The sequence below is a fragment of the Impatiens glandulifera genome, chromosome 1 (assembly GCF_907164915.1).
Source record: "Impatiens glandulifera chromosome 1, dImpGla2.1, whole genome shotgun sequence".
Lineage (NCBI taxonomy): Eukaryota > Viridiplantae > Streptophyta > Magnoliopsida > Ericales > Balsaminaceae > Impatiens > Impatiens glandulifera.
This window is the reverse complement of record NC_061862.1, coordinates 147,480,365-147,496,055: the sequence shown is the minus strand read 5'-3', so window position 1 is coordinate 147,496,055 and position 15,691 is coordinate 147,480,365. Positions and strand designations below refer to the sequence as shown.

The window sequence follows — 15,691 nt, the reverse complement described above, 5'->3', positions numbered from 1 at the left end:
ACATAGTCTTGAACTAACGAAAAATAGTGACCAATTTTATTAATAAGTGTTGTTTAAGTGAACAACGAAGGAACCATATTTGTCTCAAATTAATGAAAATGATGAAAATTAGTGATGAATTAACTTATCTCATTTGACCTCAGGGCCAAGCATAAGAACACTAGGTTAAAAGAAATTCCCACACAGGGTAAATAACCATTGGTAATTTCCAAGCAATATTAAAGCCCTATATTTCAACTTCGATAGTTCATACCGCCTGTGATATATGTTATTATCGAGGGGTTATTACTCACATTATCTTTACAAAATATCTTTGTTAAGCTGATCATTAAGAAATTTTGGAACATCCTAATCGGACGTTCTCTTATTTTCATACATACATATGTTTCTTTTGACTCAAACAATCTATCTGATGATTAACTTAATTGGGATCCATTTTCTTTCAAGTCTAATGCTCTTACAAAATCCAACATTCTCTTCAAAATACACATTTTATCCACTCCACATTCAAGGTAATATAATCCATATATATTGGGTTCTAAATTGGTTGACAGAAATTTGTCGTCTCTTCACGTCTTCGCACAAATGGAAACTATTACATTTTAAGACATCCCATTGGATTGTGTTGAAACGGTTGTAATTACAAAATGAGCAATGTCTGAGGGGCATGACATGGGGATCAGCTGCAAGGGATCAGGCGGATGCCTCCAACGACATCAACCCAGACGCGCACGGATCGCTCATCGCCAACGGAGCTCTAATGGAATGCCCAGTATCCGCACTTAGGCTCAAAACGACATCGTTTTAGCCCCTCCTAAAAGCTCAAACGCGGAAGAAGAAAACAATGTCGTTTTCGGACTACTTTGTCTTCTTCCTCGCGACAACAAACTAGATAAGAACAACTTCCATATTTGATTTCTCAAAAATGGAACTTTGTCGTTTCTCCACCATTTGACTCCATTAAAAATGTGAAATGATCACCCCTACTCTATGATATTTCACTTACAACCTGAGGCAACATCATTATCTATACAAGCAATTGGCTGAAGAACAAACAAAAGACCACTGGCGGCCTTTTGACTAAATTGAAGTCCCTTGGTCGATCAACCATCTTTGGGAAGCTATAATTAGCCTCCTCTAGGAAAACTGAACGCAAGAGATCCACTATGAAGCCCTCAATCAATCCCGAACAAAATCTTAGAATCGACTCCTCTGGGCGAACATGATCAAGCTTTTTTTTAAAAAAATTTGAATCTTTTTGTAAGGCTCTAAAGCTTGGATCTGGACATTCATAAAGTTTTTAAAAGAGTTGAAAAGTGTTCTCCAAATCACAGTAAGTTTCCAATCATAATGTAATTCGATTTACAAGTTTAAATTAAAAAAATTCATTTTATTTCGACATGTTTCATATACTGCTTGGTTGTATGATTTCTTGATTGGAAAATGATTCTAAGATCATTTATAATCTTTCTATCGATACAAAACTGAATCAATCAACCTAAATCAGAAATACCAAAATTTTATTTTGAAAATTTTCAAAATCAGGTTTATGTGTTTGAGTTGTTACTCAAGAATAGAAATCTAAGAACATTTCTAATATGTTTCTAAAGATTCTATGAACATATTCAAACCAATTTCAAGCCATTCCGATCATATTTGATCAAAAATTAATTTTTTTATAAAAAATATATATTTTAGTTCTTGTATTGTTCAAAATGAATAGCAAGTATTCATGTTTTAGTTTCATTTAACCATATTACACACAAGGAACTATTGACAAACTCATTATGCTTCATCAAACCCAAAAACTAGTTTACTTTTTACCTCAAAATTGTTTGAGTTGAATGGTACATCATCCCGATCGAATGATACATCGGGATGATGTTATAAATGATCTTGGAGACTAGACGAAGCTTCTCATGCCCTTGGATCAAAGCCTTAGTAGAAAACATTGAGGTTGATCTATGTCAAATTCTTTTTCCAAGTCTCAATTTAAGAAAGATGTTTTTATGTCCATTTGATGAATATATAAATTTTGCAAAGAAGCAATCGAGAGAATCAATCGAATAGTAGTTATTCTCGTAACTAGAGAATATGTATCAAAATAATTAAGACCTTCTCGTTGGTGATATCCTTTACCATCAGTCTTGCCTTATATTTATCAATTGATCCATCAACTTTCATTTTCCTTTTGAAAATTTATAGGCAACCTAATGGTTTATTTCCCAGAGGAAGATCCACTAGTTCCCATGAATGTTTTGCAAGATAGATTTTATCTCACTAATAATTGCCTCTTTCTGGTGAGGCCCTTCAAACAAGGTAAATACCTCATTATACGTTTGAGGTTCACTTTACATCATGAAAGTAATAATATTTGGACCAAATGATTTTTCTATTTTAGCTCGTTTACTTCATCTAAGTTCAACCTCAATTTTATTCTCCTTTTCTTGTTCGTCTAGTTCAAGAAATCTTTTTGGAGAACGTTGTCCTTCATTAGAGTTATATTGACATGTTCAAAAAATGATGCATTTTTTATTCCATTAACGTATTCTTATGAATATCCGGAATGTCCAATTTAAACACAAGAAAACGATTAACACTACTATTATGTGCATATCCAATAAATATACAATCAACAGTTTTTGGTCCAATTTTTACCTTTTTAGGTAATGGTATGGCTACCTTATCTAGACACACCACATTAATAAATATTCATATAATGGTTTTCTTTCATGCCATAACTCGTATGGACTCTTATCTAACTTCTTTCGTGGAACCTTATTTAAAAGGTAATTACCCATAAAAATAGTTTTTTCCCCACATGTTATGTGGTAGACCATAACTTAACAGAAGTGAATTCATCATTTCTTTTAATGTTCTATTTTTCCTCTCAGTCATACTGTTTTGTTGAGGAGAATAAGGTGATGTCTTCTTATGGATTATACCATGTTGAGCACATAGCTCGGAAAAAGGTGATTCATATTCACCTCCTCTATCACTTCTTAACACCTTGATCTTTTTACCAAGTTGGTTTGCAACCTCATTTTTATAGAAAGTGAATTTCTCTCAGCTTCATCTTTTACTTTTAAGCATATACACATAATAATATTTTGTGTTATCATCAATAAAATTAATGAAGTATTTGGCTCCACCATGTGTTGGTGTTCCTTTTAAATCACACTCATTTGTATGAATTAAATCAAGTGGTTTATTACTTCTTTCAACGTTTCGAAAGGATGATCTCGTTAATTTTGCTTCAACACAAATTTCACACTTGTGCTTCTTATTTATTTCGAATATAGGTATACTCTTCAATTTTATCAATCGATGCATCGAAACATAATTAATATGACCTAGTCTACCATGCCACAAATATAAGACTCCAACAAATAAATAGAAGAATTTTTCTTTTCATTCATATTTGATTTAACTACCATTATATTAAGCTTAAAAGTCCATTAGTAACATAACCTCTACCTACAAACATTCCACCTTTGGATAAAATAATTTTATCCGACTCAATCACAATTCTAAAACAATGCTTATTTAAAAGAGATTCGGATATCAGTTTTTTCCGAACCTCCGGAACATACAACACATTTGTCATAGTTAAATTTTTCCCTGAAGACAACATTAACACCACTTTTCTTTCACTTTATATGTCGGAAGTGACAGAATTCCCCATGAACAACTTTTCACAATTATTAACTTCTTCGAGGCTTGAAAATACTTCTTTGTGGGAGAAAACATGTCTTGTATCTCTTGTGTCAATCCACCATTCTCGTGGATTAGACCCCACCAAGTTAACCTTAGATATCATCGCACATAGATCCATTTTCGATATTCCTTAAGTTAAGTTAGTCTCTCGAACTCATCTTGGCTTCTTGCAACTGGAATATCTATGACCCATGACATTGCAATTGACCCAGGCCTTTTATTTCTATAGAGGGGGATAAGTGAGTAGGAAGACTACCATTTCATTGTTTTAATTATGAACTTACAATTTGTTTTTCAAAATGCAGTTTTGAGCCAGACATCACCCTAGATATAAATCGAATTATTACATCTTTATGGAGGGGTGCTTATTTCAATTGGAACCAGGTCCCCCAAGACATTAAAGATGTTTGGTGGAGATATTTTGCGGTATGTCAAAAAACCTTATTTCGATTAATAACAATTACATAAAAAATTGTATGAACCTCACGTTTATTAGCCCTGTTCACTACATTTGTAGAACACTTTTCGATGGGAACCAGACATGGAACAGTTTGTCAATAAACTATTTCGGAAAAAAATAAGTGTCAAGATTAGAAACTTCATGAATCGAGCAAAGAAAAAAATGAAGAAGCCCTCACATGTGACAATTGAAGACTGGGATTTAATGAAAGTTAATTTCATGGGAAATGAGTACATGAATAAGTGTATAAAGGTGCAGACTCAAAGATTGAAGTACACCAAAGTAGGTGGAGCAGCATACTGTGGGGGATCAATAAATGCAAATGAGCATCGGAAAATATTGGTCGGTAACTAAAACAGTTCATTCATTACATTTAAAGTTTATGGTGATTTCACTTTACATATACATTATTTACTAAATTATAGGCTATTCAACTTAAAAGACAGTCCACTGTCTTAGAGGTTTTCCAAAGGACATTTCAAAAGAAAATTGGGGTTGGACTGGTAAAAGAGAAGAAGAGTTGGCGGTTTGTATTCACAAAATTATTAGTAAACGTCTATTAATTTACTGATGCATAGAAGAATAACATCACTAATTACTTTTTCTGAAAATTATTGGATGTAGAAAATTTTTGAGCAAGTGAAACAAACTCAAGAATCACTGCCAGAAGGAGAACGAAAAAGCGATTATGATCTTTGGATTGAAGCGACTGGAGGTCCCACAAATGAAAGAGTGTTTGGACTAGGTTTTGTGGGGAAAAGTAGAAGTTGGAGCGCGCATCCATCAAACAATGAACTTTCTTTGGAGGTTTTCCAGCTGAAGACATGGAATGAATAAAAAGAAGCTTTAGTTGCAGCACAAGAAGTGAAAATTGTAGCTCAAGAAGAGGAAATTAAATCTAACAAGGAAGAGATTAAAGCTCAAAAGGAACAGATAACCGCTCAGGACGAAGAGATTGGGAATTTAAAGGTAAAACAAGAAAGTCTTACGGAAGACAATAAAGAGCGTGACCAAAAAATGAATACAATGAGTGAGCAGTTGGCAATGTTAATGAGGATATATGATAACTCAGGTGTATACATGTCCGGTGGGTTTTCCCTTACCTAGGGAAAGTAGCACAAATTTATGCCATCATTCGGGTATTCTCTTAATTAACAAACTAATTTAAATTGTTATATTAGTAATTCGTTACATAATTTGAAACATCAAAATACCACAGGTTACATATTTTTGGCATGCGTGGAAATCAACATTTTGATGATGAAGGTAATTATTGTATATATATATATATAATGTTTTTGGTATGTTCACAATATATAATATGTTTGTTAGTAAATGCATCCTTAAATTATTGTTCATAATAAAAGTGACATGTATTTTAATGTGTTAGGTAGGTTGATTTAGGAAGAAGAGAAAACAATTAAGGGGTAAATATTTTGGATGCATGTTTTGATGGCGGTAAATGGATTAGTTTTTGATATGTTCTGAATTAGTCAAATATGAGGAGTAGATGCGTTTTGGATTAGTAGGGCAATCTATCTTTTTGGATTAATACACTTTCATGTGTTTCTATATATGTCTTTCATGTTAAAACATATTTTGGTTTGGGAATTTAAAATATGTACACGAATGATTTTGTTGTATTCATATTTAATTGAATTTAGTTATTATAATTGTTTTTGCTAAATGGTTTTGAAAAGCAGGGAAGACAATTTCATAATTTTTTCTTGCGAATTAATATACATATTGCGATTAAAATAAGAATATATAACCAAAAAAATAATTTTTAAACAGAATAAAGAAAGTCGTAAAATGAGTGGATATTCAACGATATTCCAATATTCGTCGCACTATTTCAAATTTAAATGGAAAAATTAAAGGAATACATAATTTACTGAATGGAAAAGAAATTTCTAAAAGTTTAACTAAAGTAATGGCTACTTATCTTGAGTGACAAAATAATTATTAAACGTGTAACTAAATTAATAGCTAATCATCTTTATTTGTGAAGGGAAGTATTAAATTTTTAACTCAAGTAATGGCTACTTATATTATATGACAAAATAAAATACTAAACTATTAACTAAAGTAATTGTTACTTTTCTTTTTTAGCAAAAGGAAATGTGAAGCATGTAACTAAACTAATGGCTATCGATCTTCAATAGAAATATAAAATAATAAACTTGTAACTACATTAGTGGCTAACTATCTTGAATAGCAAAAAGAAATAATAAACCTTTAACTAAAGTAGTGGCTATTTTCCTACCATGGCTAAAATAAATATTAAACATATAGCTAAAATAATATCTATTTATCTTCGTTTAAAACTTGAAATATGAAAATTTTAACTAAAGTAATGGCAAAATGAAATATTAAAATTATAAGAAAATTAATGGAAACTTAACTTCAATAGAAAAATTAATTAATGAAACTATAGCTAAAGTAATGGCTATAGCTAACAAGACATTTTATTAGGTAAGTATGTTAAAAAAAAATAATTAGTAGCAAAATTAATGGTCACGTTCGCAGAACAATACTCTGAAGAAAATGTCGGAGAAACAATTTCTAAAACTCGAGTCACAAAAAAATTATTCTAAACAAATCGCATAAGTAATTGAAAATTTAGCCACGCGTGAAAAGCGTTTCATTATTGCAAGGTCGCAAATAATAAAGGTAAAATGTTGTTTATCGCTAAACAAATTGTAAAATATTCAATTTGATGAAAAAATAATGGCAAGTCAGGGTGTCGCATTTCACCCAAATTTTTGTAGTGTCGGGTGACCCAAAATATTTTGTATATATATAACTAAGTGACGTAGATAAAAAAAAAATTATTTGCTTCATATTATTATCATTGCAGTTATGAAAGATGTTCGAAAAAAAATTTAACTCGGGTAGAGATTAAATTCTAGCTTCGCCTTGCCCATGAGATTGTGATGAAATGGGCATAGTCACAAAATGAGCATTGTCTGAGAGGCATGGCATGGGGGATCAGCTGCATGTTTTTGTTTTGTTGGTAGAAGGAGAGATAGACAACAAACATTTGACAGACTGATCAGAAATCAGAAATGCATGCTAGCCAGCTTATGGAACAGTTTTTGCCCCCATGCATTACTCTTTTGTGCATGCATTTATACATGAAGTTATGGGGGGTATGTGATTTTCAGAATGTGTCTTACGTATTTAGTTTAATGAATTTTCATCCCATCCATATATATATATATATATATATATATATATATATATATATATATTCTAGCTAGATTTAATCACTAATTTAAGATCAATTGACAAAAAAATAATTTTTAAGAGATATCAAATGTTATGAATTCGATTCTCTTTAGAATCATTTTAAATGAAAGTAGAAGTATGTGAGAGTCATGTTAACTTATTAAGTTAAAAAAAAAATTATAACTATCTCAAAGCAAACAAGCTAGCTAGTGCATCATGTATGACTTCCCCATAACCTAATTTGTTTTGTTGTTTTCTGAATTCAAGATTCCATTAATTTAATAATTTCATTTTTTTAAATTAATGTTTTATATATACACAAATGACATATATACTGTAAGGAGAATCTACAAAACATCAAAGATCAAATTTAAACTCTAAAGGAACTAATAAATTAATAATATAATGTTTGAGACCTTCACTAAGAGGGGATGAGATCTATCTTCAGACATTGTTTTTGTAATTTATGACATACTTTGTAGTGACTTATTATTTATTGTTTTTAACTGATTGTATTAATTTTATCTCCGTTTATGCGAATTTCATCAACAGTGAAAGGTAGAATAATGAAAAAAGAATTATCCTTTGTAATGTACACTTAATTTTTTTTTTAAATGTTTGAAACTTTCATTGGTTAATTAATGGACCAAACTTAAATTTATTTTGAATTTTATGAAGTTAATACAACCCCAAAATTACATGCGCCAAATTAGTTATGTTGCCCGGTTAAAATTATCTAAAATATTAACTACAAAAAAAAAAAGACTAAATAGAGTGAAAATGAATATTGAGCCTTCTTAGAAAATAATATTTAATTATGAGAATCGTCCCACTCTTACAACCAGTTTTTAAAAATGTCACAAACAAAAAATGAAAGTAACATTATTTGTATTTTGTATGAGAGATGTGATTGAATTAGATGAATATTATTAGTAAAAAATAGATTTAAAAAATTGATAAATTTTTTCGATCATGTTACATTTTCTTATAAATACGTACTATTTATTTTGAATTTTGAAAAACATTATAAAAAAACAAAAATCAATTTACCAGATAAGCAATGAATAGATTCCAACACACAGAAACATGTTTGTACTATTCTAATATTGTTTATGATATTGTTAAGAGTTAAGACCATAAGGCCATTGATATAATATTGTAATCATGTACATATATATTATAATAAAGTTCTCATATAATATTGTAATCATGTGCATATATATTATAATAAATTAAGGTTCTCGATCGATCTGCCGACCGGCAGATTGCTATAGATGAAAAAGGCCAATATTAATATATGGATATCCAGTCAACGATTCGCTGGGCTGGCTTTATCCGTGGATCGATCGAGCCGCCATTGTCAAGGTGAAGATCCTCCTTTCATTACTAATTATATAAAGGATATAAATAAACATAATTATTCAAATCTCCAATCCGTAAAAACGAACTCGCCAATTATTGAGGTTGGAGCTTACAATTATAATAAAGTCTACCTAAATTAATTAGAGTTTATTTAATTTGTGTTTATGTTAAGGCCTAAAGCAAAAGTTATCTAGGTTTTATTATTTTAATGTTTAACCTATAAATATGTTTTTGTTAAGAGTCTAACAAAATTTTAGAGAAATAAACAGTGAGGCACAACTTTGTACTCATTTTTTTCATAATAAATTTGGTGGCGGCTGAAGTGGACGTATCTCTTATGAGTGAACCACTATAAATATGTGTTTTCTTTTGTTATTATATTTTTGCGTTTATATAGATCATTTCAAGCAGATTGGATTTCGGCACCCGAATTCTAACAACTGGTATCAGAGTTGTTAGGCTAGATCGGAGCATTTTGAAATGATGACAAACAAGAACAGTATAAGAAATGGCATTGAAAAATTCGATGGAACAGATTATTCATTTTGGAGAATGCAGATTGAGGATTATCTATATGGAAAGAAGTTTAGTGTTCTTTTGAGTGAGAAACTAAAGAATATGGATGAAGTTAAATGGAAACTCCTTGATAAGAGATTTTGGGAGTTGTCTGATTGACACTAGATAATACCGTTGTTCACAACGTAATAAATGAGAAGATCATTATAAGTCTGATGAAAAATCTCACTAATATGTATGAGAAATCATCTGCTAACAATAAGGTACATTTAATAATAAAAAAAACTTCTTCAATTTAAGAATGGTTGATGATACTTTTGTCACTCCTCATTCCAACGTATTTAATACAATTGTAAATCAATTGATATATGTTGAGATTGATTTTGGGGACGAAGTTAGTTCCCTGATTTGGTTAACATCTCTACCGAATAGTTGAGAACCTCTAAGAGAACAATTAGTAACTTAGTTGGAAATGCTAAATTGAAATTTATTAAATTTAGATATTGTATTTTGTTGAAGAGGTTTGTAAAATTGATTATAGTGAAACGTTCAAAGGTTCTGCTCTGAATGTTAAAAATAGGAGTAGAGGTCATGATAAAAAAAATTCAACCAAGGTAAGAGCATATCTATGTTGAGTAACACGAGGAGTTAGTCCAAGTGTATATGAACATTTGATTGTTGAAATTGTGATGAGTATGATCATTTGAAGAGAAACTGCAAAGCAACGGAAAGAAACAGTGATGATAAAAATGATCAATCCAATACAGTTACAAAAAATATCACTGATGTGTAGTTTATGTTAGGATATAGTCTGATAGATTCATGAGTTTTAGACTCAGAAGCGTTTTTTCACACAATTGCCACAAAAAATAATGGAGAACTACGTGGCTGGAAACTGCGGGAAAATTTATCTCGCAGATGGTGAGCCACTAAATATTGTAGGCATATGGGACATCAAATTAAAGATGACAAATAGTTATGTTTAGAAGATTAATAAAGTGAGACACATTCCAGGTTTAATGCGCAATTTGATTTTTGTTACACAGCTTAATGACGAAGGTTTTTTAGTTGTGGAAACGGTGCGTGGAAAGTGATTAAAGAAAAATAACTTGTGCTCGAGGTCACAAAACGGGAACATTGTGACTTCAACATATAGAGACACGGCTGATAAAGTTGTTGATGACTCGAAAAATAGTGAGTTATGTCATTGCAGGTTAGGCCATATGAGCGAAAAATGGATGAAAATTCTTTTAGAGAATGGTTAGATTTCAGAATTGAAATCAATTGAGAATTCGTTATGTGAAAACTACATTTTTGGAAAACAAAAATGTATGAGCTTCTTAAAGATTGGGAAAGAGCTCAAGAAAGAAATACTAGAGTTAGTACACACTTATGTCTTGAGACTTGCACCATTTTCTTCTATTGGAGGAGCACATTATTACGTGACGTTTATAGAAGACTCGATAAGAAAAGTATGGGTTTATTTTATGAAGAACAAGTCTGATGCATTTGTTGTTTTCAAGAAGTAGAAGGCTTTTGTTGAAAATGAAACAAATCAGAAAGTTAAGTATTTGAGATTCAACAACGGATGCGAGTACATTAATTCAATTTTCTGAAAATATTGTGATATGAATGAGATCAGTATGATGAAGACTATTTCCTGAACTCCTCAAGGGAATGGAATAGTTGAACGAATTAATTGAATATTGAATGGAGTGTGTTGTAAGCATGATTGCACGATGGGCACCTTTTGGGTGGAAGCTATCAACACTTATGTCTATTAGATAAATAGAGAACCCTATGTTCCTCTTAAATTCAAAATTCCAGAAGAAGTTTTGAGCAATAAAATAGTAAACAATTCTTATTTGACAGTGTTTGGTTATTTGTCATATGTGCATATTAATGAGATTTTTCAATGATAGTGGTTGCTAATTGAATGATGTGGTTGCAACCTTTTTTTGCGAGAATTTGGTCGAGACTACGAGGGAAGTGTATTGTAATTAAAGTTTATTGAGTTTGTTTTGGGGTTTTGACTTAGGTCTGAACAAATAGTTATTTAGGTTTTATTACATTAATGTTTACTTTATAAATATGTTATTGTTAAAGTTTTATAGGGTAAGACATAATTTAGAGAGATAAGTTTTTTCTTATTCATTGTGAAATTTGGTGGTGTCTGAAGTGGACTTATCTCTTTTGAGTGAATCACTATACATCTGTATTCTTTTTTTTTTGCGTTTATATAGATCATTTTAAGCCGGTTGAATTTCGGTAATAAGCTAGAGCTCGTTTAAAAACTTGAAAGTCTAAACGAGTCAAGTTAGAGATTTTAGATATTCGACTCATCAGCTTGCGAATATGTTTATTTAGAGACTCATGAAAATGTCTGTTTATAAACTGGTGAAAATGTTCGTTCATGTATTTCTTAACAAATCGAGCTCAAGCTAAACTCTATCAAACTAGACCCCGAATATATGTCAAACGTGAACTCAAACTTGTTGGGTTATTTTGATTGGTCTCCCAATTATGAAATAAAAAAGCCTAGTACGTTTAATAAGTCCAGAAGCTAGAAGCTCAGAAGTTCAGAAACCTAGAAGCCTAGAAGACCAGAAGCTCAAGAGTCCTTTTGTATTAAATAGGGGCAGAGTTGTCTTATTAGAAAAAGACTTTTAAGTTGTCCATGTTCTACTATAAAGGGTTGAGGAAGTGGTTTATCAAAACATATGTGAAAGTCATCTAGCATACACTTGTAGAGAGATTGTGAGATCTCTTCTTTGTTTATCTCTTATCTTCATTTGTTTCGTGTCTAACATTTGATTATAGTGAAGCTTCTTTTGGACAAAAGTCCCGTGGTTTTTACTCCTTGATTTGAGGAGGTTTTCCACGTTAAATTCTTGGTGTTCTTGTTTCATTTATATTTCTTTTTATATTTGTTGTTTCTCGCTCTTAAAGATCCAATCAAGTGGGGAATAGTTTATTATCACAAGTTTGGTGATTATTCCGTTTTATTCCCAACATAGTGGTATCAGATCTTGGTTATAAGCATGTTTATTTTTTATTGGTTTATGGAGATTAACATAAACAGAATGATTTTGTTGAATGGTTCAAACTATCATATCTGGAAGGGTAAAATGAAAGATCTTCTATTTGTGAAGTCTTTGCATTTACATATTTTTGGTAGTGAAAAAACTATCTCCAAATCTGATGAGGAATGGGCTTTTGAGCATTAACAGGTATGTAGTTTCATTCGATAATTTGTTGAAGAGAATATTTATAACCACATACAACAGGAGACAAATGCACCTACTTTGTGGGGTAAGCTTGAGAATTTGTATGCTTCAAAGACATGAAGTAACAAATTATTTTTGCTCCAAAAGATTATTCATTTGAGATATAGTGATAGAGCTTCTATGGCTGATCACTTGAATGAGTTTCAGGGTGTTCTTGATTAGATGTCAGGAATGGGTATAAACTTTGAAGACGATGTTCAAGGGCTTTGGTTATTGACTACTCTGTATGATTCATGGGAGATTTTTAAAGTTTCTCATTGTAACTTTGTTTCTAATGGTGCAGTGGCATTGGATATGGCCAAAAGTGGTGTCTTAAATGAAGAATTGAGACGAAAATCTCAAGGCTCTTCATCACAGACAAATGTGCTTGTTGTTGAAAACCGGGGAAGACAAGATAGTAGATGCAAGAAAGATAAGTCGAGATATAAGGGTCTAAACAAGTCTAAGTCAAAATACAAGTCAACTGAATGTTACCATTGTGGCAAAAGTGGACACATGAAGAAGAACTGTTATAAGCTCAAATATGAAGCGAACGGATCTAAGCAAAAAAAAAATGATTCTGAAGATCGCGTCTCAACAACTACTTATGATCTTTTCACTGTTCACGATGAGAATACAATTAACCTTGTATGCGATGAGTCAATTTGGGTGTTTGACACAGGATCTGTCATACATGTTACGCCAAAGAAAGATTACTTTAAATCTTATACTTCTGGTAATTTTGGAGCATTGAAGATGGGTAATAATGCCGAAAGTAAGGTTATTGGTATTGGAGATGTTTGCCTAGAATCTAGCAATGGGTCGAAGTTGATGCTTAAAGATGTTCGACAAGCTCCAAACATGAGGTTGAATTTGATTTCAACTGGAAAGCTTGATGATGATGGTTTCTCAAGCTCTTTTGGTTCTGGAAAATGGAAACTTTCGAAAGGTAACCTCGTTGTGGCTCGAGGAGATAAGTTTTCAAATTTATATTTAATGCAATCTTTAATAAATAAAGATAATGAGAATGTTGTACGAAGTAAAGAAGCTTCAAAGTTATGGCACCGGAGACTCGGTCATATTAGTGAAAAGGGGTTGAATTTGCTAGTTAAGCAAAATACTATTTCGAGTTTGAGTGAGACAGATTCGGAGAATTGTTCTCATTGTCTTGTGGGAAAGCAAACTCGAGTATCGTTCAAGCATAATCCTCCCTCAAGAAAATCATATCTCTTAGAGTTGGTGCATTCAGATGTTTGTGGACCTTTAAAGGTACGAACTAATAGTGGTGCTCTTTACTTTGTAATATTTATTAATGATCATTCCAGGAAGCTTTGGATCTATATTTTGAAAACTAAAGATGAAGTTTTAAACAAGTTTAAGGAATTTCATGCTCTTGTTGAAAGAGAGGCTGGAAAGAATATCAAGTTCATTCGTAGTGATAATGGTGGTGAGTATTGTGGTCCATTTGATGCATACTGCAAACAATATAGGATCAGACACCAGAAGACACCTCCAAAGACTCTTGAATTGAATGTCCTTGCAGAAAGGATGAACAGGACAATTGTTGAGAGGATTAGGTGCTTACTTTCAGAAACAAAGTTGCCCCCCAACGTTTTGGGGTGAAGCATTGAACACGGTGGTACATGTTATTAATTTAAGTCCTACAGTCGCTTTGGATGGTGAAGTTCCAAATAAGGTATGGACAAATAAACATGTTTCTTATTATCACCTACGAGTATTTGGATGCAGGTGCTTTGTTCACATTCCAAAGGATGAAAGATCAAAGTTGGATGTGAAAAGTCGTGAGTGCATCTTCTTGGGTTATGGCCAAGATGAGTTCGGCTACAAAATGTATGATCCAGTTGCAAAGAAGCTTGTCAGAAGTCGTGACGTTATCTTCTTTGAAGATGAGACTACTGAAAAAAGTGATCAGGCTAAAGACGATGAGTTGAAGGGAAAAGGTGAGTCGATAAATTTAGATAAAGTTCATTTATCTGATTCACCTAGTTTAATAGAAAATCAGGTGCAAGAGGATGATGTTTAGGGTGAACATGATGTTCACATGGAGAATGATAGTAGCGAGCAAGGTGGATTACCTACAATTCCACTTAGACGATCTATGAGAGATTGACAGCCTTCAACGAGATATTCTCCTAATGAATATGCGTTGGTGACGGATGGGGGGGGAGCCAAAGTCATATGAAGAGGCTAAAGATAGAAAAGAATGGGTTGATGCTATGAAAGATGAGATGAAATCCTTACATGACAATCATACATTTGAGTTGGTAGAATTACCAAAAGGAAAGAAAACTTTGAAAAATAGGTGGGTGTATAGACTGAAGCAAGATGAGCATACTTCAGCTCCACGACAAGCTCGTTTGGTTGTCAAAGGGTTTAGTCAAAGAAAGGGTATTTATTTTGATGAAATTTTTTCTCCTGTTGTTAAAATGACTTCAACAAGAGTTGTCTTGAGTTTGGCAGCTAGTCTTGATTTGGAAGTTGAACAAATGGATGTGAAGACGGCTTTTCTTCACGTTGAATTAGAAGAAGAGATTTACATGAATCAACCTGATGGGTTTAAGGTCAAAGGTAAAGAGAATTATGTTTGCAGATTGAAGAAAAGCTTGTATGGCTTGAAACAAGCTCCTCGACAATGGTACAAGAAGTTTGAGTTGTTCATGAAGGAACACAGCTATAAGAAGACTACTTCCGACCATTGTGTGTTTGTGCAAAAATTCTCTCCTAATGACTTTATTATTCTCTTACTTTATGTTGATCACATGCTTATTGTTGGTCAAAGTGCTGTGAGAATTAATAGGTTGAAACAAGACTTATGAGAGTCCTTTGCGATGAAGGATCTTCGACTAGAGAACCAGATTCTTGGAATTAGAATTAGTCGTGATAGAAAGAAAAAGAAATTATGGTTGTCTCAAGAACGATATATTGAAAAGGTGTTGCAGAAATTCAATATGGAGAAGGCCAATAGTGTTTCTACACCTCTTGTACCACATTTTAAATTGAGTTCAAAACTTTGTCCTTCTAACGATGATGAGAAAGAAGATATGAAGAATATTCCTTATGGTTCTGTTGTTGGAAGTCTTATTTATGCCATGGTTAGCACAATACCAGATACTACTCA

The 15,691-nt window shown here is 32.1% G+C and overlaps 1 protein-coding gene across 1 annotated transcript; it reads left to right on the top strand.

The window, feature by feature from the left end:
* Nucleotides 1-667: 667 nt before the first annotated feature.
* LOC124910012 lies at nucleotides 668-5,284 on the top strand. The gene is made up of 6 exons (XM_047450640.1): nucleotides 668-772; nucleotides 2,895-2,972; nucleotides 4,235-4,519; nucleotides 4,603-4,680; nucleotides 4,802-4,922; nucleotides 5,019-5,284. Exons 1-6 carry the CDS (start codon nucleotides 668-670, stop codon nucleotides 5,282-5,284), a joined length of 933 nt encoding a protein of 310 aa, XP_047306596.1.
* The last annotated feature ends 10,407 nt before the right edge of the window (nucleotides 5,285-15,691 follow it).

Bases quoted from the DNA above. Each gene is read 5' to 3' on its own strand.
- LOC124910012 (XM_047450640.1), top strand. From the start codon at position 668: ATGACATGGGGATCAGCTGCAAGGGATCAGGCGGATGCCTCCAACGAC. The intron at 4,520-4,602 runs GTCGGTAACTAA...ACTAAATTATAG, and splicing joins ATGAGCATCGGAAAATATTG to GCTATTCAACTTAAAAGACA. The intron at 4,923-5,018 runs GTTTTGTGGGGA...ATGAATAAAAAG, and splicing joins TGAAAGAGTGTTTGGACTAG to AAGCTTTAGTTGCAGCACAA.